The 24,228-nt window shown below is 42.1% G+C and overlaps 1 protein-coding gene across 1 annotated transcript in view; it reads left to right on the forward strand.

Annotated features, from left to right (window-relative positions):
* Nucleotides 1–582: 582 nt before the first annotated feature.
* The window catches only part of THBS4 (thrombospondin 4), a gene marked incomplete at both ends in the record, with an annotated part of 33,523 nt that continues 9,877 nt past the window's right edge, over nt 583–24,228 (forward strand). Inside the window, 11 exons of the mRNA XM_009701543.1 lie at nt 583–786; nt 5,199–5,437; nt 6,535–6,640; nt 11,739–11,821; nt 12,417–12,468; nt 13,801–13,973; nt 17,106–17,243; nt 17,873–17,950; nt 21,572–21,724; nt 23,096–23,200; nt 23,436–23,543. Coding sequence (XP_009699845.1) covers nt 583–786; nt 5,199–5,437; nt 6,535–6,640; nt 11,739–11,821; nt 12,417–12,468; nt 13,801–13,973; nt 17,106–17,243; nt 17,873–17,950; nt 21,572–21,724; nt 23,096–23,200; nt 23,436–23,543 — 1,439 coding nt within the window. The remainder of the gene's footprint in view (nt 787–5,198; nt 5,438–6,534; nt 6,641–11,738; nt 11,822–12,416; nt 12,469–13,800; nt 13,974–17,105; nt 17,244–17,872; nt 17,951–21,571; nt 21,725–23,095; nt 23,201–23,435; nt 23,544–24,228) is intronic.

The raw sequence follows: 24,228 nt of genomic DNA on the forward strand, positions 1-24,228 counted from the left end.
TGGATCCTCAGTCTAATTGAAATGTGAAACACAAGTGTCTGAATTTATGAAAGCAGAAATAAGTTAAAAAGCTTTCTGTTGAGATGCATCCTCAGAAGAGAAGATTTTGAGAGATCTACCTGAAAATATTTGAGTACCTCAATTTGAAGAATAGATATTTATACGTTAGTAACCTACCAATAATTTATTTGGAAAAAAAAGTTTCTAAAAGATGATCAGTTGCAACAAAATCTGTACGATATTTTGATAGAATCATAGAATAGTTTTGGTTGGAAGGGACCTTTAAAGATCATCTAGTCCAAACCCTCTGCCGTAGGCAGGGACATCTTTCGCTAGATCAGGTTGCTTAAGATGTCACTCACAATGCTGGGGGGTTGGACTAGATGATCTTTAAAGATGATCTTCATATTATTAATTTTTGTTTTCATATTATTTCTTTTAGGTAGGACAACTTAGGTTCACTTTAAAGTATCCATATGGAAACAGTGAAGAGTGTACAGTCTCCAGTGGGTGGCTTCAGACTACATTCTTCTTTGGTCATTATTATATTTAAATTGCTGTTGAAACTTCCTTATCTTTCAGTTTTTGATCTTCTTCCGTATTCCAACAAGAGAGTGGTAACGAACTTCTTGGAACAAGCACTTGGTGATCCTACGCTGAATGAAGTGTACTTGCTCTCAACATTCAAACTGCAGCCGAAGAGCACAGCCACCATATTTGGTCTGTATTCATCAGCTGACAACAGCAAGTATTTTGAATTTACAGTGATGGGAAGAATGAATAAAGGTGAGTTGTTTGGAGTATGTAGGGGAAAACATGTTGGTTCCGTAGTTATTGTTGTGTCACAGATGGATGTTGAAAACTGTGTGATTAACCTTTGTGCTTGAGTCATTCCTTTTGCATGCTGTCACCTCTTAGGCCTCCCGCCCCCCTCCCCTCCAAAAGTGTTGGTTACATCCCCTCTCATCCCCTCTTACTCCCCTTTTCTTTCCTTCCTCTTGCTGGATGCTGCTCTCTCCTAGCCAGGGGAAGGTGACCTGACAGTCAGCTGATATCTCCGTGCTTGATCTGAGCAATGCTGAGAAAGGAGGAAAACAATGGAGTATGGAGAAAGGAGTCAATTTGGGGGTTTTTTGTTTGTTTGGGTTTTTTTTCCCTTTTTTTCTCTTTCCCCTTGAGACAATCACTGGTTCTTATTACTCAGGAATGTGAGGGACACATGCACATGCTGCCTCAAGCATATGAAAGGCAGGTTCTTGTTCTGCTGACCCTGGAGGTTAGATGTGACTACGCAAGACAAACATTCCTAGCACTTGCAGAATCTTTTGCATGAATTAAAGTGTTTGTTGTCTGTTTATTGAAGTTAGTTAATCAGGAGTCAAGAGTAGGAAGTTCAGCAGACTCTTAGAAATGGAGAGCTTTCATCGCTCTGTAGACCAGATCTAGGATATACTGCAATTTTAAGGTTCAGCGAAAAACTGTTGAATGATGTAAATTATTGTTGCTCCACTGACTTCACCACTGCTATGATAATTTGCTGCTGCAAATGTTGTAATCAGGCAGCTGAGTCCAATATACTGAGAAACTCTACTGAGAAATTTCAGTTTATACATAGGAAGATTGTTCTGTATGATGAAGAAAAGCACACCTTTTGCTTGGGAAATGTAGAGGAGTGAGCTAGATAAAACATTGCTAGTTTTATCAGGTCTGCCAAAATCCTTCTGAGATGAGGGAATAAGAACTGTTGTGCTATGTGTGTGTTGGGGGTGGGTAAGATGTGATCACACAGCCTCATTAGTAAGTGTCATACAATTCCTAATACTGACTTACCTAATTGCTAAATAAATGATAGATCACACATTCTCCCTCTCACACACAGACAATTATGTGTGTAAATGTTATACATATATGTAGGAATGCATATATAGACACACAAATATGTTTACATACAAACAATTTGGAACATACCAAACTCTTCTTTTGATTTTCAGTAACACCTGTGTACCTGATGGTTACTGATACGCTTTAAGTAACAGACTTGAGGCTTTCTGGTGGAAGGTTATATGGCTTCTTTTGGTTTTGTCCTCAGTATGTTAGCGTTGAATTTGAGACGTGTCTGTGACAGGACAGTGGCACATAGATAGCATGAAGAAACTTGTTTTGTCAGTGACCAGCATTGAGTAGATGAGGGACATCTGGAACCTACCTGTTGTAAAGGACTGATCAAAAAGAGGGAGGCTTTTCACAGCAAGGCTGTTCCATGGACGTCTCTTTGCCTCCTTATTACTTTAGTGCATCTCATTTAAGACATAGGGCGGCATGCAGGTAGTAGGCAGTATATTCACGTGAGATTTCCCTGGAAGTGTCAAGTGTCCCTAATGGCTGCTTCATACAGTAAGTTAAACTGCATCCAGGAGACTGTCACATGAGCTGAAAGTATGGATTGTGGGGGCTGTTTGTGATCCTCTCTAGACTGGAGATCATCACTTAAGTGGTCAGCCAAGGTTGGCGTCTTAGCAAAATGCAGAGTCTAAATATCTATGGTTTTGGAAGGATGCATATGTGCATAGTACTCCCTCTGCATGGTATTTCCACTTATGCATCCAAATCTGATCTAAGTAGCCCAAAGCAGGCCTTAGTTATCCTTGAAAGTGCCACATTTCAGAGCTGTGTTTGGAATGGTTTGCTAATGTTCTGGATTTGTTGTGGTATACTTGACAGTAAAAAGTTCATAACACCTACATTTTTTTTAAAGCACAGATCTGAATTACTGGGCAACTGCTCAACTTCTTTTGGTTAGACAAATGTGCCTTTCAGGAGCAAATAGCATCCGTGAGTTTCTTGCCCTTTTTGGATGATTCCTTTATGGAACAAACAGCAGTAAGTGCATGAAAGTGATGTAACATAATAATTGCCTAATTAATGGCAGGATTAGTAGTTTCATTGAAAGTCTGTTTCTTAAACAGTAGAGGTGAGCCACTTACTCTCATGAATGTCAGTGTAGAATATCCTAGCAGCAAAAACGTAACGCAGGGACTTGGTTGAGTTAAATCTTACGGAGGTGGAGGCTGTGGTCCAGCAAAATATCCCTTCAAAAGCTTACTCTAGTTTACCAGATGGATATTTGGCTTTGGCTGAGGAAGAAATACTTGATCCTTCTTCCAAGCCAGACTGCTCCTTGTCCTGAAGCTATTCTGGCAGAGTCCGTTCTGGGCCATGCCACCATCTCCTCCTTCTTTCTTGATCTTACTGCTGTGTTTGGTCACTCTGAATGCAGGGCCCAGATCCAAAGAACTTGCTTTCATATGACCAAGCATGCATAATGTTCACATAAGTAAAACGCCTGCAATGTACTCTGTCTTGCCAGATGTTTGAGTTTGCCAAGAAATGCAACCTTTTAGCAAGTTGCTGGTGACCTCATGCACCTTTGCAGAAATCTCAGCTCTGGCAGTGTTTTGAGATAGACAGCAGGGAAAACATTCCTGATATTGATCACAGCTGCTGAGACTTGAGCACTAGTGTAGACTTTAAAGACGGAGGCACACCCTGCCCCATTCATGGTGGTATAAATCTGGATTTTTTTAATCATTAGACTGAACAATTAAGAAAAATAGTAGGGAACATGTACTCAGTAACTCAGAAGGTCACCAGCAAACAGAGGTATCACAGCATCAAAGAGGGTACATTAGTAATGGGAAGATAATTTATTAAATGAATAGAAATGAGGTGAGTTCAGTAGGTCTTACTAGCTCTGAAGCTAATAAGAGATTTTCCCTCCACTATGTCCACAATTTTTAGTTGACCTCATGTTACTGTAGGTGTTTCTTGAAGGTCAGGGTATTTGTGAGCTCTCACTTGATGCAACAGTAGCAGCCCTCTGGGAACTTCAAACAGATGTTTTACAAGATCCAATGCTTAACCGTTTAGGTGCCCAGTGTCTGTGCAGTTTGACTCCTCAATGCACATAACCGTCATCATGAGGAAATAAGGGACATGCAGGCTGGTGATCACTGGCATCTTTGAAACAAGGTCTTGTCTGATACTGTAGAGTAGTTATACACTCTTTAGATGCACTCAGATTGTTGCTTCTGCAAATATGCATTCGGAGAGCCAGGGAGAAATTTTGTGGAGAGAACTAGCTAGCTGGTCTAAGAGATTTAGCTTGCAGATCCTAGCTTACTGATCCAGTTTCCTTAGGAACGAGACATTTTTTCAATATTACGCAGTGTGTAAGAGTTTTTGGTTTTCTGCTGTTGGGTTTTTTGATGGTGCTTTTTACTTCATAAAATGATATTTTTTGTGTGTGAATTATCAAGTAGGTCATTCACTAATGCCTTAAAAAGGAGTTGAGAGGGGGCTTAGTCATCTGTAGGGGTGGAATATGTCTTTTCTGCATTATATTTTGTTAAAGAGAAATACAGGTTATTAGCTTGGAATCATGCTTCCTTTGGTTTCTTTAATGATGCATTTGGATACACTGTTGGATGGCTTCACTGAATGCAATATGCATCACTGAAACTTATTTTTCTAGTTGTACATTTCTGCTACAGAGTATTTCTAGGTCTATCAGATATGTACTTACCAAAGTGCTGACTGCAGGCACCCTTTACCTTTACCACTTGTATTTTAGCACGTTCTGCCCTGTAAGGTGATATTGGTTAAGCCAGTTAGAAAGGCCTGGACAAAGCAGTGGAAAGCACTGTGCAGGCATCAATGCCCTTTACAAATGGGGAGTCATAGAATCATAGAATCATTATGGTTGGAAGAGACCTCAAAGATCATCAAGTCCAACCGTATACCCGATGCCATCATGCCCACTAAACCATGTCTTGAAGCGCCACATCTAAACGTTTTTTTGAACACCTCCAGGGATGGTGAGTCCACCACCTCCCTGGGGAGCCAGTTCCAATGCCTGACGACTCTTACAGTGAAGAAGTTCTTCCTAATATCCAGCCTGAACCTCCCCTGGCGCAACTTGAGACTGTTTCCTCTTGTCCTCATGCATGAGTCCTGGTAATCCTGCTCTGAGAGTCAATGTCCCATTTATTTTAACCATTTATATCTACATATGGAATGCATTTACAAAAGCTGCCATGTGGAAAACTACCAGAGCATTTGCAGATTTCCACAGGATCTTTCTTGATCACGCTTGGGTTATCTGCTACCCTCTGACAGTCCTTCTGTGTATTTTGTGCTAGTGGTGCTGCGCTATCTGAAGAACGATGGGAGGCTGAATTCAGTGATCTTTAGCAACATCCAGCTGGCTGATGGGAAACCCCATTCTATCATCTTGTGGCTGAGTGGCCTGCAGCAGGGATCAAGCAGAATAGAGTTGTATCTGGACTGCCTGCAAGTAGGTGCCATTCAGGACCTGCCAAAAGCATTTTCACCACTGTCTGCAGCGGTGGAGTTGCGCACTTTCCAGGAGAAGCCACAGGTGAGCAGGAAAACTGGGAGAAGGCTTGACACTTAGAGGGATCACCAGGGATCCTCTGGATCACTGAACCCAGAACTCAGCCCTCGCAGCTGCAGCCAAGCTTTGTACAATGGTGCTTCAGTAATACTTGAGTATTAATTTCTGAAATAAATGTAAATATAAGTTCCCTATGGAATATGTGAAATCTTAGCTTCGTTGAACCCAGTAATAGTTGTGCTATTTGTTTTAAACACAATTTTTAGCTTATTAAAAAATTATAAAGAATTACTGCCTCCTTCACTTCAGTCTAGGTGTTTCTTGGGGACCGGACTTTTTGCAAGGTCTTAACTGACACAGTAAAGGCAGCTCTTCGTCAGCTTCTTGCAACTGTTCAGTATGAGCAACTCTTGGCTGTGTTGTGGCTTTCCTCTTCATGATAAGCCACATGGACTAAAAAGAAAAAAGAAGGGGTGACTCACATGGTGTGAGAGTCTAAAACCCCCATCTGTTTGACTACAATAGCTTTTCTTCCTGTCTGCCAACCAGTGGTTGACATAGCATCCTCTCATCTGCATATCAGCAGTCTGAGGTAAACAGTTTCTTCCACAAGCATCTTCCATCATCATTAATGCAAAATATGCATTAGAAGGTGCAAAGGCATTCTGCCCCCTTGCTCTTGTTTCATTGCAGGCTCGAAAATGAGCTTGTTTATATGGAGAATCACTAAGGTGCCCACATTCCTGACGTGAATGTAAACCTGTTTGAGGAGAGGCAGGGAGACTGCTTTGGATTCAGTTCAACAACAAAAAAATCGTTCTTATATGCTGCTGCAGATATAAAAATATGTGAACTTCCTGGTATGTGAGATCATATGAATTGGAATAGTAAAAAAAAAAAGTTCAAAATAAAACCACAGCTATGTGAAAATCTGCAAGACAAAGATTAAGGATTTTATTACAGTTCAGATGGTGATGGGTGGTCCTGAAGGGGATGGTGTAGGAGCCCTGCATACTTAGGAAATGGACAACCTCTCTAAAACATTCATTTACTTTGTCTGTTATTTCACTTTTTTTCCGTTGTTGTACCACAATTGAGCTCTATTTTTCTTGTGGGTCCAGGATACGCTAGATGAGCTGAAGCTGGTAACTGGAGGAACACTTGCCCAAGTGGGGAACCTGCAGGATTGTTTTCTTCAACAAATTGAACCTGTTCCTCAGTACACTGGTAAGACCTGCAACCAGGAGTTAAAATTTTTCCGTAGCATACCAGTGTAAAGAAGCTAATGTGATGAATATTAAAAATATGGAGATGCTCTATAGACAAGTAATAACAATTCTTTGACTGAATTACAGCCATGATAATTTCCTGTAAAAGTTTTAGAAATAGCTCAGTTTGTAGAGAAAACAGTCACTGCTGCTGGTGCTAAAGCAATGAGTTGTTGTCCTAGTGAAGGTGCCTGTAATGAATAAAAGAGGGTTTTTAGCCTAATGGAAGATGAACTTTTGTGATCTTGATCTGGTTGTGTCAGCTTAGTATTTTAAGTATTCACACTGCAGACAGTAAGTAGTCCTAAATGTGGTACACTGCTGCAGGCCTTATGAAAATAGGTGGATGGATGGAGTAGCAAGACCTATCAATGTACTTATCCACATGGCCAGTATTCATCTTTTGTTGACCACTGAAGTGTCCTGGAGAGTGGAGGAACAAGGTGTGAAGAAGAACACAGGAGACTGCAGAGGGTGTTGGTGCTACAGCTGCAGAGCCTATGGGACCGCATGGGAAAAGCCATTGCAAGGCAGCCGTTAGTCCTGCCTAGGCTTTTGTTACCTGATAGGCTGGAAATCTGCTCCAAAACCAATTCCTTTTCTACCTGTGCTGAGCATTGTGGAGACTGAGCTGGGAACAGGGAGCAAAGGAAGGAGCTGAGGCTACTGGGATTCCTCCAGCTCCTCAGGGACTGGGTGCCATCCCTTGTGATGGGGGAAGGTGGCTCTCTAACCTCTCAACACAGCAAACCTGGGCTAGACTGCCCCATCTGTACCCCTTCCTAGTCTCTGTTGATCTGCCTTTCTGCTGCAGGTGTGAGGGGAAAGAATGGGTTCACAGGGTGACATACTAATATTAATAATGCATATTAGTAATGCAAGCAGCATTGGGGAAAAAAGGTGAGTTCAAGGTTTGAGATAGGATCATGAGAAGTTCTCTCTCACACCCTTTCCTGTCCTCCCTGCCAAACCCAACCCTGCAGCATTGCTACTTTTGATTAGAACAGAGACAAGATAAATACATTTTATATGAGAGCGTCCTGGGTACATTACATGAATGTAGGCATCAGTGGTGTGCAGTGACAACAGAATCTGTTCTGCCGTTTAGCTGTATATTGCACATGCTTCTGTGTTCTTGCTCCTTAACATACATACACCTAGGCAAAAAATACAGTTTTATCATCAAAGGTCTCTCTTTTTCCTTAAATCGACAGGCATCTGTGCACAGAAGGGAAGTGTAATTCAGTGTTTCCTCCTGGAAAAACTCACAGGTCTGTGAGCAAGGTTTCCAGAGTGCAGACTTGCAGCTTTCTCATTTCTAACGTTTTGCTCATTAATCAATAATACAAATGGTAGAAATACAGAGAGATACTGTCTGTCCCTGGCTGCCTCCGCCTGGCTGAGACTCTCAAATTCAATTGCTTATAACCTTCAAGTAGAATTAGTATCATATTAATAATAAAAATAAAACAAGTCACATGAATATATTCAAAGTCTTAATAGTCAAATCCACTAGAGGAAAATATGCAGATGTTCCAACAGCAATATTAACTCAGCTGCCTTGCACTTTGTATGTGCTTGATAATGCCCTTTTACAGGCGCAATATATCAGATAACCACAATTTTGCCTTCAGCCAGAAAAAGGTGGAATGCAAATGCTCAGCTGTATAGGGGTGTGAGGCCTATGTATCTTGGTAAAATCATGTGTTTTCATATTAATTGGAAGATCCCTGGGAGAGCTGAATTAACTGTACATGGCTTTGTGTGCCTGGTCATTGCTCACTGCTGTGGGAACAGCGTTCCCTCTGTGTTCAGTCTGCGAGGCTGAGACACCTAGGCAGTGTAGATGAGAGTATGATGGTCAGACAGAGGTTGAACATGTGTATTTGGATTTTCCCATGTGGCTAGGAAAATGCAGTGCAAGATGCACTGGGTTTGGTAGATGAGATTAGTATGCTGCATGTAATCATCATCACAAAATCACTCGGGTCAGAAGGGATCTCTGGAGCCCATGTAGTTCATAAAGAACTGTTGAACCTGACATAGAGTAAAAAACAACAACAACAAAAACCAAAAAAACCCCAAACTGTGTTACACCAGACAAAAGGTTCTTTTACTCTAACTACTGTTAGAGACAGTACGCCGATAAAGACCCAAGGGCAAGAGAATACGACAGTGGAGTTATAGTGTGATTTTCCTTGACTGCTTTCCTATTTTCCAGCAGCTCATGGTATACAGAGCTCTCAACTCAGAGGTGCAGTCTTTGTTTTGTACTCAGTGTATGTTTCCTTCCATGAATCTGTGCAGTCAGTTTTGAATGATATCTCCTTCTGTTTACTTTGAACCTGCCTCTTCCTAATTCCATGTGCAACTTGTATATCCACCTTCTTAGGTGGAGGATTATAGGCTGATAGGAAACTGTTCTCTTGTCAGCCATCATCCATACTTTAATCATGGCTGGATCTCTGGCCAAGTAACCACAAAGTATTTGAATGACACTTCAGGACTCTGACTTTGCCGGATGGGGGCAACTGGTGTGCTTGAGCCAATAGTGCTGCCAGGAGAGCTAGAAGGAGTATCTATGAGGCATTTCACGGTGGCCTGCAATTACATGAGCTAGTGTTTGTGCGTTTGCCCTGCCTGGGCCAGTTAGCTGTGCAATGAAGCTGGTCACTTGCTCTAAATCCAAGGCTGTGTACTGGAACAGGTTGCCCAGAGAAGTTGCAGATGCTCCATCATTGGAAGTGTTCAAAGTCAGGTTGGATGGGTCTTTGGGCAACCTGACCTAGAGAAAGATGTCCCTGCCATGGCAAGGGGGTTGGACTAGGTGATCTTTAAAGGTCTCTTCCAATCCAAACCATTCTATGATTCTGTATTGCAAGGTCCTGGGAAGAGAAGGACAGGGTAGACCCTGACATGACCTCAGGCTTACAGAGAATAAGCATGTTGAGGGACTTCAGTTCCCTGTTGGACAGTAATTCTTCAGATCTGTCTCTAAATTTAATTATTGCTGTGAAAGCTATTCTGTTACTCAGGTTGTTACGAACTCAGATTATAGAGCTAGGGACTGGCTGAGCTGGGGAGTTGCCTCAGTAGGCTGGGTATGGATAAGAGAGACTATGTGGTAGGACCAAATAACAGAATAATTTCAGGATATACCTTCTGCTTACCTTGCTCCCTCCTGGGAAAAGCCACCCCACAACATACTGTGGACCAACAGCTCCCTGAAGGACCTCTCTGAGTTCTTACCCCTGATCACTGGTCATTCAGCTGCAGGTGGGGTCTACAGTAGGACTTGGCTTTAAACGGAAGAGAAAAAAAAAATGGCTATGGGAAGTCATCTATTTCTGCTCTGCGGTCTAAATTTGCAGACAGGACATGTAGTTCATGGCAGTATAACCTGTTTAGTCCCCCTTAAAGTTTAGCAGTCTGCAAAGCTTAAGTGTACAGAATAGGTCTGGTTTTGATTTAGGTGCTAGCCAACAAACAGCATCTGAAACGTTGAGCATTTGTTGTAGATCTCAATCAATAATACCTAAACCATTCTTTATTTAAAAAAAAAACAGTCAAAACAAGAACAGACCCCAGCATCTGTCCTGACTGCCTGCGTCCCAAGTTCCATTATGGCATTCTGAAATACCCATGATATGAAGTCCTGCTGCCTTCCTCCCAAATAAAAATAAGGCAAGATTGGGACTAGAACAGAGGCGGGTTCTGGAACAGGTGATTCCTGAATCTTTTTAAACTTGTTCAGTGTGTTGATAAGAAAATCTGAAATGATGAGAATGTAGTATATGAGGAGTTAGATGATTCCCACTAGAATGGTTGGAAACAGTTAGATATGCTTTGAAGTACAAAACAATAAGGTAAACACTAAGAAAAGCATTTTTCGTATAAGCTTTCAATACTGACAGAAGTAACATGTGAATAAACCTCCTTGAAGCCATTGGGCATAACATCAAAATATCCTGCCTGGTTAGAATGCAAAAGAGCATCTATTTGTGAAATTTGTTTTGACATACAGTCTTCAAGAAGTAAACAAATAGCTGCTGGAGAGCTACAAACTCAGAAGTGAGCTACAAACAGAAACTGCTGTAAGCTACTGTGTTAAACGTGCTCTCTGCTTCTCCTCTGTCACTGTGTCAAAATTAATGTTTCATTTAACAGATAAGAATCTCATGGGAAGATCTTGGGTTGGTTCTGGTTCTTCCCTATGGCTCCTTACAGATGTAACTTTTGGTCTTGTCTTAGAGGTCTTTAATTTGTACTTTGAACTGGCTTTGGTGTGAATTCGTGGCGTGTTGAGTAGATATTTTGTGAGTCCATACAAACTGCACCCCCCAGAAGCAAACGCAGCCATGAAACATGTACAGTGTGATGAGCTGCCTTTTGGAAGAAAAGCCAAATGTCTGTCACAGGTATTAAAAGTGCTGTTTTAATCAGAGCAGGCACTCTTGATGCATGGTCAGAGCTGCGCAGTGACCTTGCTCAGAATGCTGGGTAACTTCGCTTTGAAAAGTGAGTAGGAATTGTTTGTGGTAATATGGAATACACTTACGGAGGGTGACTTCCCATTGTGTGCACAGATACTTCATGCCTCTGCCTTGCCCTGCTGCCCCAAACAGGTTATCACAAAAACACAGTCCTGAAATCCTAAGGTTTCACTTACGATTGCTGGCTTCAGGCCTGAGGGGAACCGGTAACACTAGTGGCATTAGTTGCCAGTGTTAGGTCTTATTTCAGTGTCAAGGCTCTCTAGTAATGTTAGAAAAATCACAGACTGCTTTTCTTTCTATGGGGACATTTTATGCTTTGCCTGTTTTTGTGATATACAGTGGAATTCATTCCAGAAAAGCCTTGAGTTCATGCAAATCACTCTAAAAATTGGAAGTGGATACTGTGTTTGCTCTAAAGATTCCTACAAGGCTTAAGTAGCAGTAATGTCTGTCCTCCTTGGCTCTTCACAGTGTTTCCATCTTGTATCTCAGAAATTATTATGGTAAATGAAGAAGAGTTATGTGTATTGTGCACTCCTTTTCATTGCTGTTTCCTTGCAGGTGATTTTAATAGGCAGCTGATGGGTCAGATGATGCAGATGAACCAAATACTGGGAGATGTGAAAGACCTTCTCAGACAACAGGTACTGTATAAAGGCTTCAGTGTGAAATACCCCAAGCTTGCCACTTTTGATAGAGTCAGGACAGAATTCGCATAAGCAATAAGCTCCTGTGTGGAGTTCATTGCCTCAGAGGCATGACACAGTAGAGAAAAAATAACCATATGGATCCTGGTGCCCTGTGCTCACTATGGAGGATCACTGAATGTGGGAGTGTAGGGGACTTGCTTATTCAGATCCAGAAAATCTAGTGTCTTAAGTGGAGAGGAACTAGAGTAGCCATCCTAGCCCACTGATAGATAGAGGTAGGCTATTGTACACAACTGAAATTAGATTTGTTCCGCTATCTGGTGGGTGTCAGAACTGAAATTGCTGATGTTGCATGCCTTTAGTTAAGCATGTCATTCTTAAAGGTCCTGTTAATGAAGGCTGAACTGGAATACAAATATCACTGTCCTCAATTTTATGGAGTACAGAGAGCATCTCATTTCGAGATAGAGTACCTATGTTGTGTGGTTTGAGTGGCATCTTGGCGAAAAATGATAATGGTTCTTCTGACAGCCAGGTGCAAACTGGAGCTGCCTGTATCCAAATAATGTTTATTCTCTATATCCTCAAGGTCAAAGAAACAACTTTTCTGAGAAATACCATAGCTGAGTGCCAAGCATGTGGTAAGTATTCCTGTTATTGCCTGTAAAAGGCAACCAGATGAGATGTACAGTTGTTTTAAAACTAGTATTGATTGCATCAGCTTATGTGGTTTCTAAGAAGTACTTTTTTAAAAATACTGTGTCCAAATTTCTAGATTTAAAATAGATTTTCATTAGAGAAAAAGCTTTTAGTTTCCATAGACCTGACAAACACCTATTGAGGGATAAAACCCCACCGAACCACGCAGTACCATTCACCCTGGACTGTCAGTTCTCACTCTGCCACAAAGCTGTGCCACATGTTCCTGGGGAGGGACACATTGCCTGCCAGGTATCTCATGAACAATCGTAGTAGGACAAGGGAGGAATCATGTTCTATTCTAGCTGGTATTGTCAGTCTGAGGAAGATCCTATGCAGTCCACCTGAAAGCTGTCTGATTCTGAGTAGGCAGTCACTAGTTAACAGTGGTAAGACCCCAAAGGTGGTCTCCATCTTTTCGCTAAATGGAAGAGATAAATGCTTTCCCAAATGCCACTGCATGGCCCTCCTACACAACTGATAGTCAGGACACACGTGCACTCAGTATAAAAACCAAAATACTCCCTCACTGGGTGGGGCAAAAGGCCTTAAACTCATCAGGCCTTTTAGTTCATTTCTTCTTCCAGTCTGTCAGCCTCATCAAAATTCAAGTTGAGCTCCAGCCAGGTTAACCTTTATGTGTAAGTGCCAAAGAAAAAGTCTTTAAATCCTGCATGTATCAGTACCAAGGTTCAGCACCTGCCAGAGTCTCAGAAAATCTTGCTTTTCCCCAGGGCTGGTCTGTGCACATAAGCCAGTGTACTTGCATGTCCTGCTGCATGTTCATGGGCTGCCAGCTGCTGCTTCTTTATTCCTCTTATTTGTAGACTGTCAGATACACTTTTGCAAAACCATGGCACTGTTCTTCTTATGAAGTGGTAGTGTTGCCGATTTAGCCAGAGAAATGGCTTGTACCATCACACTTGAGTCCCTTGAGCCATCTGAGGTCACTGGCTTTAAGAGTTTCCTCCCCTGGCCAGCAGCAGATCTGTGCTGGGACCAACCTAGCAGGAGGGCTCCCATCTGTAGCCAGGAGAAGCACGTGTATCTAACAAAACAGCCTTAATTTCCCCTGTCTGGGGACACAGCAAGCTGCTGGGCCGTTCCCAGCATGGAGTCTCTTCAGCCACAGCACAGCTGGTTTTAGCACAGTGCAGAAACATGAAGCCCCTGCTGCGCAGCGTCTTGGGGATCTCTTCAGAGTGCTTGCCAGCTGAAAGCCGTGATGGATGTTTCTTTCAATCGCTGAAACTGTTGTTCTTTCTGCATTAAAGGTTTGGGAATTGTGAATTTTCCAACTCAGCTTCCTAGGCGCAGTAAACCCAAATGTGAAGTTAATTCCTGCTTCAGGGGAGTCAGGTGTGTGGAGACAGCAGAGGGATTTCAGTGCGGCCCCTGCCCTGAAGGGTTCACGGGAAATGGAGTTACCTGCTCAGATATTGATGAGGTAAAATAGTGACTTTCACTGAATTAAAAAAAAAAAAAAGGAGGGGGGGGAGCTAAAAAGTAACTGTTTCATACATATCAGTGGGTTGCTGATGCTTGCTGTCTTCAGCATTTGCTGACTGCTTGCACAGTGAGTATTAATTCATTCTGACTTGATTCTACCTCCGTATTTTGCTGTTGCTGCAACTTTGTGGAGGTTATACGTGTGAAAACTTGAAATAACCTGCTGAGTTGAAGTCACTTAAAGGAGTTTAATGTTTGGAAAAAAACCCCAAACCAACTAAAAACATACTTTTGATGTAGTTGTTTCTATTCCACAAGAAGATGCAGTAGCTTCTGTTGCAGGCTGCAGAAGCTCTTCCTGTCAATGTAGGCTCTGTTTCTTTAAATTGTAGTGCTCCTGAACCAGCCTTGGAGACCAAAGTCTTCTCTTCAACCCAAACTGGATCCATGTTTTCAGCCTTACCTTAAAAGTCTATGAAAGAAAATAAACATTTATTGTTATTGTTCCTTTGGCTTCTTTATGTTTGTGTTGAAAGCTGATAATGTTGACTTAAGTCTATTTTTTTTTTTCTTGTGCTATGTGTTAGAAATTCAGAGCTTGCTTGTATTGAGGACTGAGTTAATAAATTTACAATATCTTAAATGATTAAATAAAACCTGTGTTAATTGGAATGTGACACTTACTCGGAACACAAACAACAAAACCACCTGCAGCTTCACCGCATTTTTCTGTGTGATGATTTTTGCCATTACTCTCTAGTGATTTTTTTTGGAAAAGCACTGGGATGCAGTAGACCAGGGAAGCAGGAGAATTAGGTCATTGACTGTGCCTGTGGATAACACAGTACTACCAATGTACCTTCCTAATGATGTAAAGCAGCAAAAGCAATTCCTTTTTTTTCCTTCCTAGGCAACAGATGTGCTTTGACTGCGCTTTTGGTTTATTCCGTCCTCTAGGCCATCAGCAGAGAGGATGCAATGTGCCCAACTTATATCTGTTTGTGAAAAATACTGAGGAGAGAAAGTGGGTTGAGTGTGGCAGTTTCCTGAGTTGTAGGCAATGTGTTTTTGTTTTGCCTTACGTGGCATGGACTGTGTCTGCTGCAACAGAAGGTGCAAAAAATGAAGGTGAAGCTCTGAAATGTGAATGCAAGAGGTGAAGCTGAGACAGCTGTGGTGCAAGTTTCATGCCACAGACAACCAGGGTGCAAGACTCAAGCCAGCTTAGGTGGAACCCATCAGTATGGATGGCTTCCAGCTCCAGAGCCATGCCCAGACTGAGGCAGAGCATGGCAATAATCTCCTCCATGTCCTTTTCAGGGTTGGAGCAACTCTACCCATGACAGCAGTGGTGGGAAAACAAACTGAGACTGGTCTGTAATGGCCTGACATTAACATGGTTTTCTGTGAGCAGTCAGGCTCTGCCATAGTAGCTTGACGTGCCTTCACGTTCCTGCCACCACTCCACATGGCAGACCTGATCTCACATGAGAAACAGCGAGGAAATTTTCCCAAAACAGTGTCATAGAGATCTAGTCTTGCTTATATGAGGTCTTTATGTAGACACTGCTACTAAAATGCCACCTAGTCTGGTGCAGTTTTGTTCACCAGCTGGATTTTCACTTGTGGTCGCGCAGGGGGGAAAAAAAGAGATAATATATGGCAATAGTTTTTCATTGTCTAATAAGAGGGGATGTGTCATATTATTTGTTTTCCCGAATTAGCTGAGACTGAGAAGGAAAGTAACTTCTGGGTTTTTTTGAAAGTTCTTTAGGAATCTCTTCTGGGAGAGCACCTTTCTACTGAATAAACTATTTCTTTACTTCCTAATAACTGGCATTTAAAAAGAAGTTCATGTACAAATTCTGATAAAGACATATCTAGAAGCTTCCTCACTGAGAGCTGCCGTCATCTCTTCTGAGGCTGTTAGTGTCTCTGCAGTATGCTCCGTTATTCATTACCAGTTTGAAGACATTACGTTCATATGCTGATGCCCTGTATCTCGGGAACTGGAGCTCTGCTCTGTCTAAGGTGTAATTTGAGTGCCCTCTGCTGCCTACAATAAAAAATCCACAGTAAACAAGGAGCACAAAATGTCTGTCCTAGGTTTTACGTTTTCCTTATGCTAGTTGTGGACCTACTTCTAACAAATCTTTCCATCAAACGTGCATTGATATTAAACATACCTTTTCTTGCTCCCTTGTATGTGTGTTTGGTTACAAGTTGTATGTTTGTTGTAGGTGGATATGTGGGCTTGTTCTCCATCTTACAGATGTGATACTTTTAGCAATAGAGGGGGGAAAAAAGAGCATATTTAAAAAACTCTTTTATATGTCTTTCTCATGTTTCTTATTTATTGTTGTCTTTGAGCCGTATGCAGCGTGATGGCATGTTGATGTTTTCAGTACCCTTACAAATACTACCTAGCGGCTAGTGTTGATGTTGGAGAGGCAGCAATGCAGGATGTGGTTCCCAAACTGGCACCCACAAGGCCAGTGAAATGGGTCACAGCTGTTCTGTAAAACCGCATGAGGCAATGACGTGAATGGTGCCTTCAGGCCAAGGGTGATGCTGTGGGCATGTGGTGTTCTGGGAGAAGTGCTGAGGGTTGTCTGTGGGTCCGATCTAGAGCTGTGTGGGTGCCACTGACACATCCCTGCTCATCTGGCTCATGTTTGCATTACTTCTGGGTATGCGATTTGGCCACATATAAATGAAGGAAAATGCTGCTGCCTCTTCTGTGTGTACAAAACAGAAGTTCAGGACCATTCGGTGGGTTGGAGTCACACGACTTTCCTGATATTGTGGTCTGGACCCTTTGAGGGTGCTCTCAGCCTCTGAGCAAGCTGAACCTGCCCAGCAAAAGGAAGGACTGGGGATCAGAGCTTAAGGCATCAACTACAGGCTATAATGGAAGATTTCAAACATTTCTTAAATTACAGAGATAGCTGAAGACCTGCTGGGGTCAGAAATACCTGCAGAAACTGTTTCTTCTGTAAGCTAGCTCTGAAGAGAAGACATAGAGACATTGCATGTAGCATTGCCTTTGACTGAGAGGTCTGTGCACATAGTCAGAGTCTGGATGTTACTGAAGCACGAACATGTGCTTGGTTCATTTTTTTCTTTGCAGTGTCGTTACAACCCTTGCTTCCCTGGAGTGCGATGTGTGAACACTGCTCCGGGTTTCCGATGTGAGACCTGTCCCCCAGGATATACAGGACAAACTGTGCAAGGGATAGGACTCAGCTATGCCAAGAGCAATAAGCAGGTGAGTGACAGCATCCGTGCAGCAACTGCCATTGCAAGATACTGGTTTATATCAATGGGTCAGTATCGCATTTTTTTTATACTTCAGTCATTCCATAATTGCCTTGTGCAGTTAGCCAGAGCTCAGAGTCTTTAAATTAGAAGATCTGAGTTGTGTTTGCTTGGCTTTAATGGGGGTCTTAACAGTCTAATACTGGGGACTGGTATGGAGACGCAAAAAAATGTCGTTATTTTCATATGTATCTCTGATAGTTTTAAAGGGTGATCTCTTGATTTCTGTAAACTGGCTTTGAACTAGGAAGAGTACAATAGAAAGGGCCTATTTTACTATCATTGTTTGCATGTTCCTGTAGCGCCGTGCAAGGGGAACATAGTTCTTGTATAAACTGTTGTGGGTGAATCAGAAGCCTATCCTAAGGTTGGAATTTTCTGTATCACAGTGTCTCTTCAGGGTTTATATGTGTCTGGAGATCCACAGGAAAGTTAGCCTATGGTAATGTCTGTGCCATTCTGAGACCAGTTTCAGGAGAGGCTATGACTCTTCTAGACTTAAACTTTAGTGGTTTTTCTTCAGACTTGGATCTTAGATTGACACTGTTTTTATTACATGTTGATTTGTTTTATTGCTAGGTCTGCTTAGATATTGACGAATGTCAAAATGGTGGACTTGGACTCTGCGTTCCGAATTCCCATTGCATAAACACTTTGGTAAGCACCTTTTCATTTGTGGCTTTAAAAAATTATTTTAAAATTCAGTGATGCTAGGATTGGATTTGTGGATCTCATTGAAGAGCTGAGTAATACCATTTGTTTGTTGGCTTCATCTAAACCAAAGAATCCTTTGATCTTTTCCTGACTAATAATAAAAAAAATAATACTTGATTTATCATTAACATGTCCATCTGAACTGCATCCTTATCACTTTCCCTGAGGAATAGCAGGAACTCTTCTCTCCACATAATCCAGTTCTGTGTGTTTATGAGTGTGTTATTGCAAGGAACCTCCTTTGAAAGATTAAACATTTGCTTCCCCTCATGTCTTCCCACCTGGGAACTGTTGCACTAAGCTGTTCCACTGGGTGCTCTTTTATTAGAAGTAACGTCTTCACTTCGTTAGGGTATTTATACAGTACCAGATATCCGTCTAAATAAGTACAGAGTGGAGGAGGGCTGCAATTGGTATAACACTTTTAATACCCATAGATATTAAATCCAGGAGAGCAAGCATAGCAGAAGCAGAAATGGTTTGAAAGATGTTAGGATTCAATAGAAGAGGTGTACAACCGTTTTAATTCTGTGAAGCAAGCTGGACCTTTCACTTAGAATCACAGAATCATAGAATCATTTAGGTTGGAAAAGACCCTTAAGATCATAAAATCCAGCCGTTTACCTAATACTGCCAAGTCTGCCACTAAACCATGTCCCTAAGCAATAGATCTACATGCCTTTTAAATACCTTCAGGGATGGTGACTCAACTACTTCCCTGAGAAGCCTGTTCCAATGCTTGACAACCCTTTCAATGAAGAAATGTTTCCTAATACTCAATCTAAACCTCCCCTGGCGCAACTTGAAGCCATTTCCTCTCGTCCTATGTCCTATTGCGCGTTACTTGGGAGAAGAGACCAACCCCCACCTCGCTACAACCTCCTTTCAGGTAGTTGTAGAGGGCAATCAGGTCTCCCCTCAGCCTCCTCTTCTCCAGACTAAACAACCCCAGCTCCCTCAGCCACTCCTCATAAGACAGGCCCTTCAGCTTTGTTGCCCTTCTCTGGACACGCTCCAGCACCTCAATGTCCTTCTTGTAGTGAGGGGCCCAAAACTGAACACAGTATTTGAGGTGCGGCCTCACCAGTGCAGAGTACAAAGGGATGATCACTTCCCTGGTCCTGCTGGCCACACTATTTCTATTACAGGCCAGGATGCTGTTGGCCGTTTTGGCCACCTGGGCACACTGCTGGCTTATGTTCAGCCGGCTGTCGACCAACAACCCCAGGTCTTTCTCTGCCAGGCAGCTTTCCAGCCACTCATCCCCAAGCCTGTAGCGTTGCATGGGGTTGTTGTGACCCAAGTGCAGGACCCGGCACTTGGCCTTGTTGAACCTCATACAGTTGGTCTCAGCCCATCAATCCAGACTGTCCAGATGCTTCTGTAACGCCTTCCTACCCTCAAGCAGATCAACACTCCCACCCAGCTTGGTGTCATCTGCAAACTGAGTGAGGGTGCACTTGATCCCCTTGTCCAGATCATTGATAAAGCTATTAAACAGAACTGGCCCAAATACTGGGCCCCGGGGAACACCACTTGTGACCAACCGCCAACTGGATTTAACTCCATTCACCACCACTCCTTGGGCCCAGCCATCCAGCCAGTTTTTTACCCAGCAAAGAATATGCCCATCCAAGCCATGAGCAGCCTGTGTCTCCAGGAGAATGCTGTGGGAAATGGTGTCAAAGGCTTTACTAAAGTCCAGGTAAACAACACCCACAACCTTTGTCTCATCCACTAAGTGGGTGACCTTGTTGTAGAAGGCAATCAGGTTAGTCAAGCAGAACCTGCCTTTCATAAACCATGCTGACTGGCCCTGATCACCTCGTTGTCCTGTACGTGCCACCTAGGCCACTGTCAAGTACTGTTCTGCTATAGCTGGCTGCACAGAGCAGGCTTTCTCCATAACAAGAGAAAAGTTAAAAGCATCCTATAGAGGTAAAGGTGGTCCTTTGTGCAGCCAGTTGAGCCTACCAGTAGTGTTCGAAGTGGTGTGCTTTCCTTCTGAATAACCATGTTTTTCTAGGGCTGAGTTCACTGTTCAATATGTTTCTTTTTTTTTTTTTTTTTTTTCTGTAATATCTAAAACCTTTCTGTCACATGTATCTTATTGAATGACTAGACATGACTTGTCCTCTTCCGGAGGCCATCAGGCCCTGTTTGCAGAGGGCAACAAGTGGCCTGCCATCTGTCAAAACAGAGCAGTGTGGGTTTTTTACTCCTGTCTCCCTTTAGAAATAGTTTGGTCTGGAAGTGCTGCCTTAAAGGCAATTTTAGTGCGTACCAGGGCTTGATATAGAACAGAATATACTGAGCAAATTCAGCAGACTCCAGTAGATCTTACCTACGCATCTATTAGGAGAAAGTGCACAAGCTGATATGGTTTATATAGGCCATACCATTTGCATAGCCCAGTGATTATTTTACTCTTCAGTCATCTGTATATCTTCATCTTTCATCAGCCTGAAAGTATACAGACAACACAGAGTTAAAATTCAGAATGAAGCTGGGAACAGAGGAAAAAATAATGCTCAACTGCTTAGTAAATGTATCTCTATATCATGGTGGACTGGGACAATCCTGACAGTTCCTGCAACAGGCTTTGTATGGGAAGAGTGAAGTTGCATGAAGTGCCTCAGCTTCACAAAGGGATGGATGCACAAGTTGTCAGAGATCTGCCTGTTTCTGTTCCTTGACATGTCAAAAATAATTATTCTCTGTAAGGAAAAAAGATTTTTTTTCAGTTAATTTTTATGTCATAGGTTACAAATCTACAAGTATGAAAGTTAGAGACAAAAACCACATTAGATGCCTAAAGAAGACCCCTTCTTATCAGCATTTACCCGTTTATATCTCATTTTGTCCCAACACACACTGAGATTCCTTGGCTTAGCTCCTTTGGGTTTGTTTACACAAGAGAGTGGCACGAATATAACATATGTGTGTATGCATCTAGGTAAACCACTGCAAAATGTTACATGAATGTTCTTATTGCAGCGTAAATGAGGATGACTGTGTCTTCAATTCCTGAATTCTTTTCTGAATAACAAGATTTAGCTCAAATTGGCTTAAAAACACTTAAGTTAAAAAGAAATGAGGCAAAACCATGATAAACTGTCTCTCTTTGATTAAAAGCTGTGTCCAGTTGAGTTTATCTAAACTGATGAGTCTGCTTTACACTCAAGTAAGAGCATCCAATCTGATTATGCAGGTGCTACTTAGAATTTTACCAAAGTTTTGGCCACCTGGAAGCAGCTCAGAGTGATGCTGGCAGGGACAAGTCCTCATGAAGAAGCTTTTGCTGCTACATGACCTTTCTCTGGCTTAACAAAAGACTGGTCTAGACAGGCGAGAGTGGAGCGTGTTTTCCAGTGTGCACTATGGAAGCCAAACCTGCATTTCACTTAGAAAATAAAGGTTGTTCACAGTGCAGGAGGCTTCAATGCATGAAAAACTACACTTGGCACAGCATAAGCAGTGTAACATGAATCTTGCTCACATGCTTGCTTTAAAAGAAAAAGACGTCCCATTAAAAGGCTGGCTAGTAACTTTTTGTTCTAACAGGGGTCTTACCACTGTGGCCAGTGCAAACCAGGATATACAGGAGACCAAACTAGGGGATGCCAGGCTGAGAGGAACTGCAGAATTCGAGCCCTCAATCCATGCAGTGTCCATGCCCGTTGTATTCAGGAGAGGAGAGGAGAGGTGACATGTCTTGTAAGTTCATAAATTCATGCATTTGTACAGTGAAAAATAACCTTTTTTAGGCTGGAACTGATAAAGTCTTTGTGGTCATTTTATACAGTTGGGTGTTTTAACCAGATTATGGCACACTAGCCCAGACCACCTACGAAAATAATCGGGCTGAGTCTATTTTGCAATTGTTTTCTTCCTGCAGCACGTCTGTAAGGCAGCCATACTCGTGTACCATATTTACTGTGTCTATATTATTAGTTCTTTTGGGAATGGCTTTTATAGACTTTCTATAGTCTCCTCAGAAAGGACTGTCAAGTGTCACTCTACAGAAGACATCACAAGGACAAATTCCTCTCCTGGTGCGCAGCTACATAGCTGTGAGTAGGAATCCTCCCTGCATACCCAACATGCCTGTATCTGCCTGCTGATAGAGGTGGTATTTTTCCAAGTGAGATCACAGATTCTAGGCACAGGTAGGCTGTACTGTGCTTTCTAGCTGTGGGAGCAGAGGAGCACCAAGTGGCATATGAACTTTGATTATAAGAGTCTAACTGAAGTGTATTACTTAGTTTTTCCAGCTTGCAAGGGGAAGCAAGAGACTAATCCTGTGTCCTAAACTTGGATGTAGTGCATGCTTCTGCTGGCACTTGCTTTGGTCTCATTTTTAAGTACATCTACTTCCAAGAAGAAGAATCTAGGATATTTTAAGTCCATACTGTAAAGGGAAGATGCCTATATACTTGTGTTATGCAAGTCCTCATTTTAAGAGGAGGCCTGAGTTTGACATGCAGTTCTATGCATGTATCTTCAGTTACAACACAAATTAGGCATTGGTTTGAAACAATACCAATTGAATTGGCTAGGAGAAACTTGTGTGCAGATGCACTTGGTTTGCTGATGCAAACTTAGTAACTGTCAGCGCAGTTTTCTCTTAAAACTTCCTCTAGTTGCAGATGTATTCTTAAGATACTGAACAAAACAGTCATCCCATCTAACCATGGGCCCCTTGCTGAGATGCTAGCTGGATATTCTGCCTAGGTCTCCTCTTTTCTTTTTTTCCATCTGCAGGTGAGGAACCAAAATTGATTCCTGACCAGTGTCTAAAAAAAAAATATCTATAGCTCCCTCTGAAATCATTAGGTGTTGCAGGCACACATTCCATTTAACATCAAGTCTTAGCTCTTTCTAGCTGTGCCTGAATACAGAGAGCTTGAAACAAAGATTTTCTTTCCACATTGTGAGATGCTGAAGTGTACTTCATTGTACTTCAGCATCTGTCCATGCCTTCTGTGTGTTGGTTTTGTCAAGATTGATACAGGGGTTTCCCTCTTGAATATTGCTACAGTGACTCATTAACCTTTTGGTAGTACTACCATGTTGTTTTGTTGGTAGTGTGGCATTGGCTGGGCTGGTGATGGTTATACTTGTGGAAAAGATGTTGACATTGACGGCTACCCTAACGAAGAACTCTCATGCTCTGCTGAAAACTGCAGAAAGGTAAGAAATTATTCCTTAATCCTGTACTAATTCAGAACATGAAGGGGTGAAGAGGAAGAGTGGAAGAAGCATGACTAGATGTATTAATCTTTTTTCAAGTTATTGAATTCCTCTGGATAAATTGTATTTAATTTGATTAATTGAATAATTAAAACAACAATAGAAAAAGTAATTCAAATTATGAAGGCATCCAGTTTACCCATAGAACATCAGACAGGTCTCATTTTTTGTCTAGGACAATTGCAGATTTGTCCCAAACTCTGGACAAGAAGATGCCGATGGTGATGGGATTGGAGATGCCTGTGATGACGATGCAGATGGAGATGGCATTCCCAATGAGCAGGTGCTGTGTATAGATCAGGGTGCAGGGGTTCTGTGTGAACAGAAGTATTTCACGTTACTGCACTAGGCGGTGATTTTGAAATCTGGCTCACTACTATTTGTCAGAGAGTATCCCATAGCAATCCCTGTCAGCAGCTCTTTACATCCTGCCTTTTTCTTTTATATAATGCTCACTATTATGAGACCTAAAAACCCCAGGCTGACTCACCCAGCCTTAAATCCCACCAGTGTATGCTCCATTATTATATTTTAGCATTGAATTCTAGAGCTTTTTGTATACAGAACTTACATCCTTCTGTCACGCTGCCCCACAGGATGGCCTTCAGGAACATTACTTGCATTAGCATCTTTCTTTTTAAAGAGTGGATTGACCTGACATCACATTCCATGAGGGATCCAAAACCCACGTAAATTAATGAGTGTCTTGCCAATAACCTGAAAAAGCTTTGAATCATGTTCTCAAAGCGAAAGACGTTTCCATGGGGGTACACTACTGCAGAACATATCAGAGAATAAATTCAGACTGTAAAAGCCCTTTCGTGTTCCTCCTGTATCCTGACATGCCCACTGTTGTTCTACATTAAGATCCTCCTGTGGTATTGCTTAACGCACTTCCAAGGAAGACAAGAACACTCTGTCCAGACAGAGTACAAACATTGATGTGGAGCTAGGGCAGACGAGCAATC

The sequence above is a fragment of the Cariama cristata genome, unplaced genomic scaffold, assembly GCF_000690535.1.
Source record: "Cariama cristata isolate BGI_N322 unplaced genomic scaffold, ASM69053v1 scaffold5316, whole genome shotgun sequence".
NCBI classification, from domain to species: domain Eukaryota; kingdom Metazoa; phylum Chordata; class Aves; order Cariamiformes; family Cariamidae; genus Cariama; species Cariama cristata.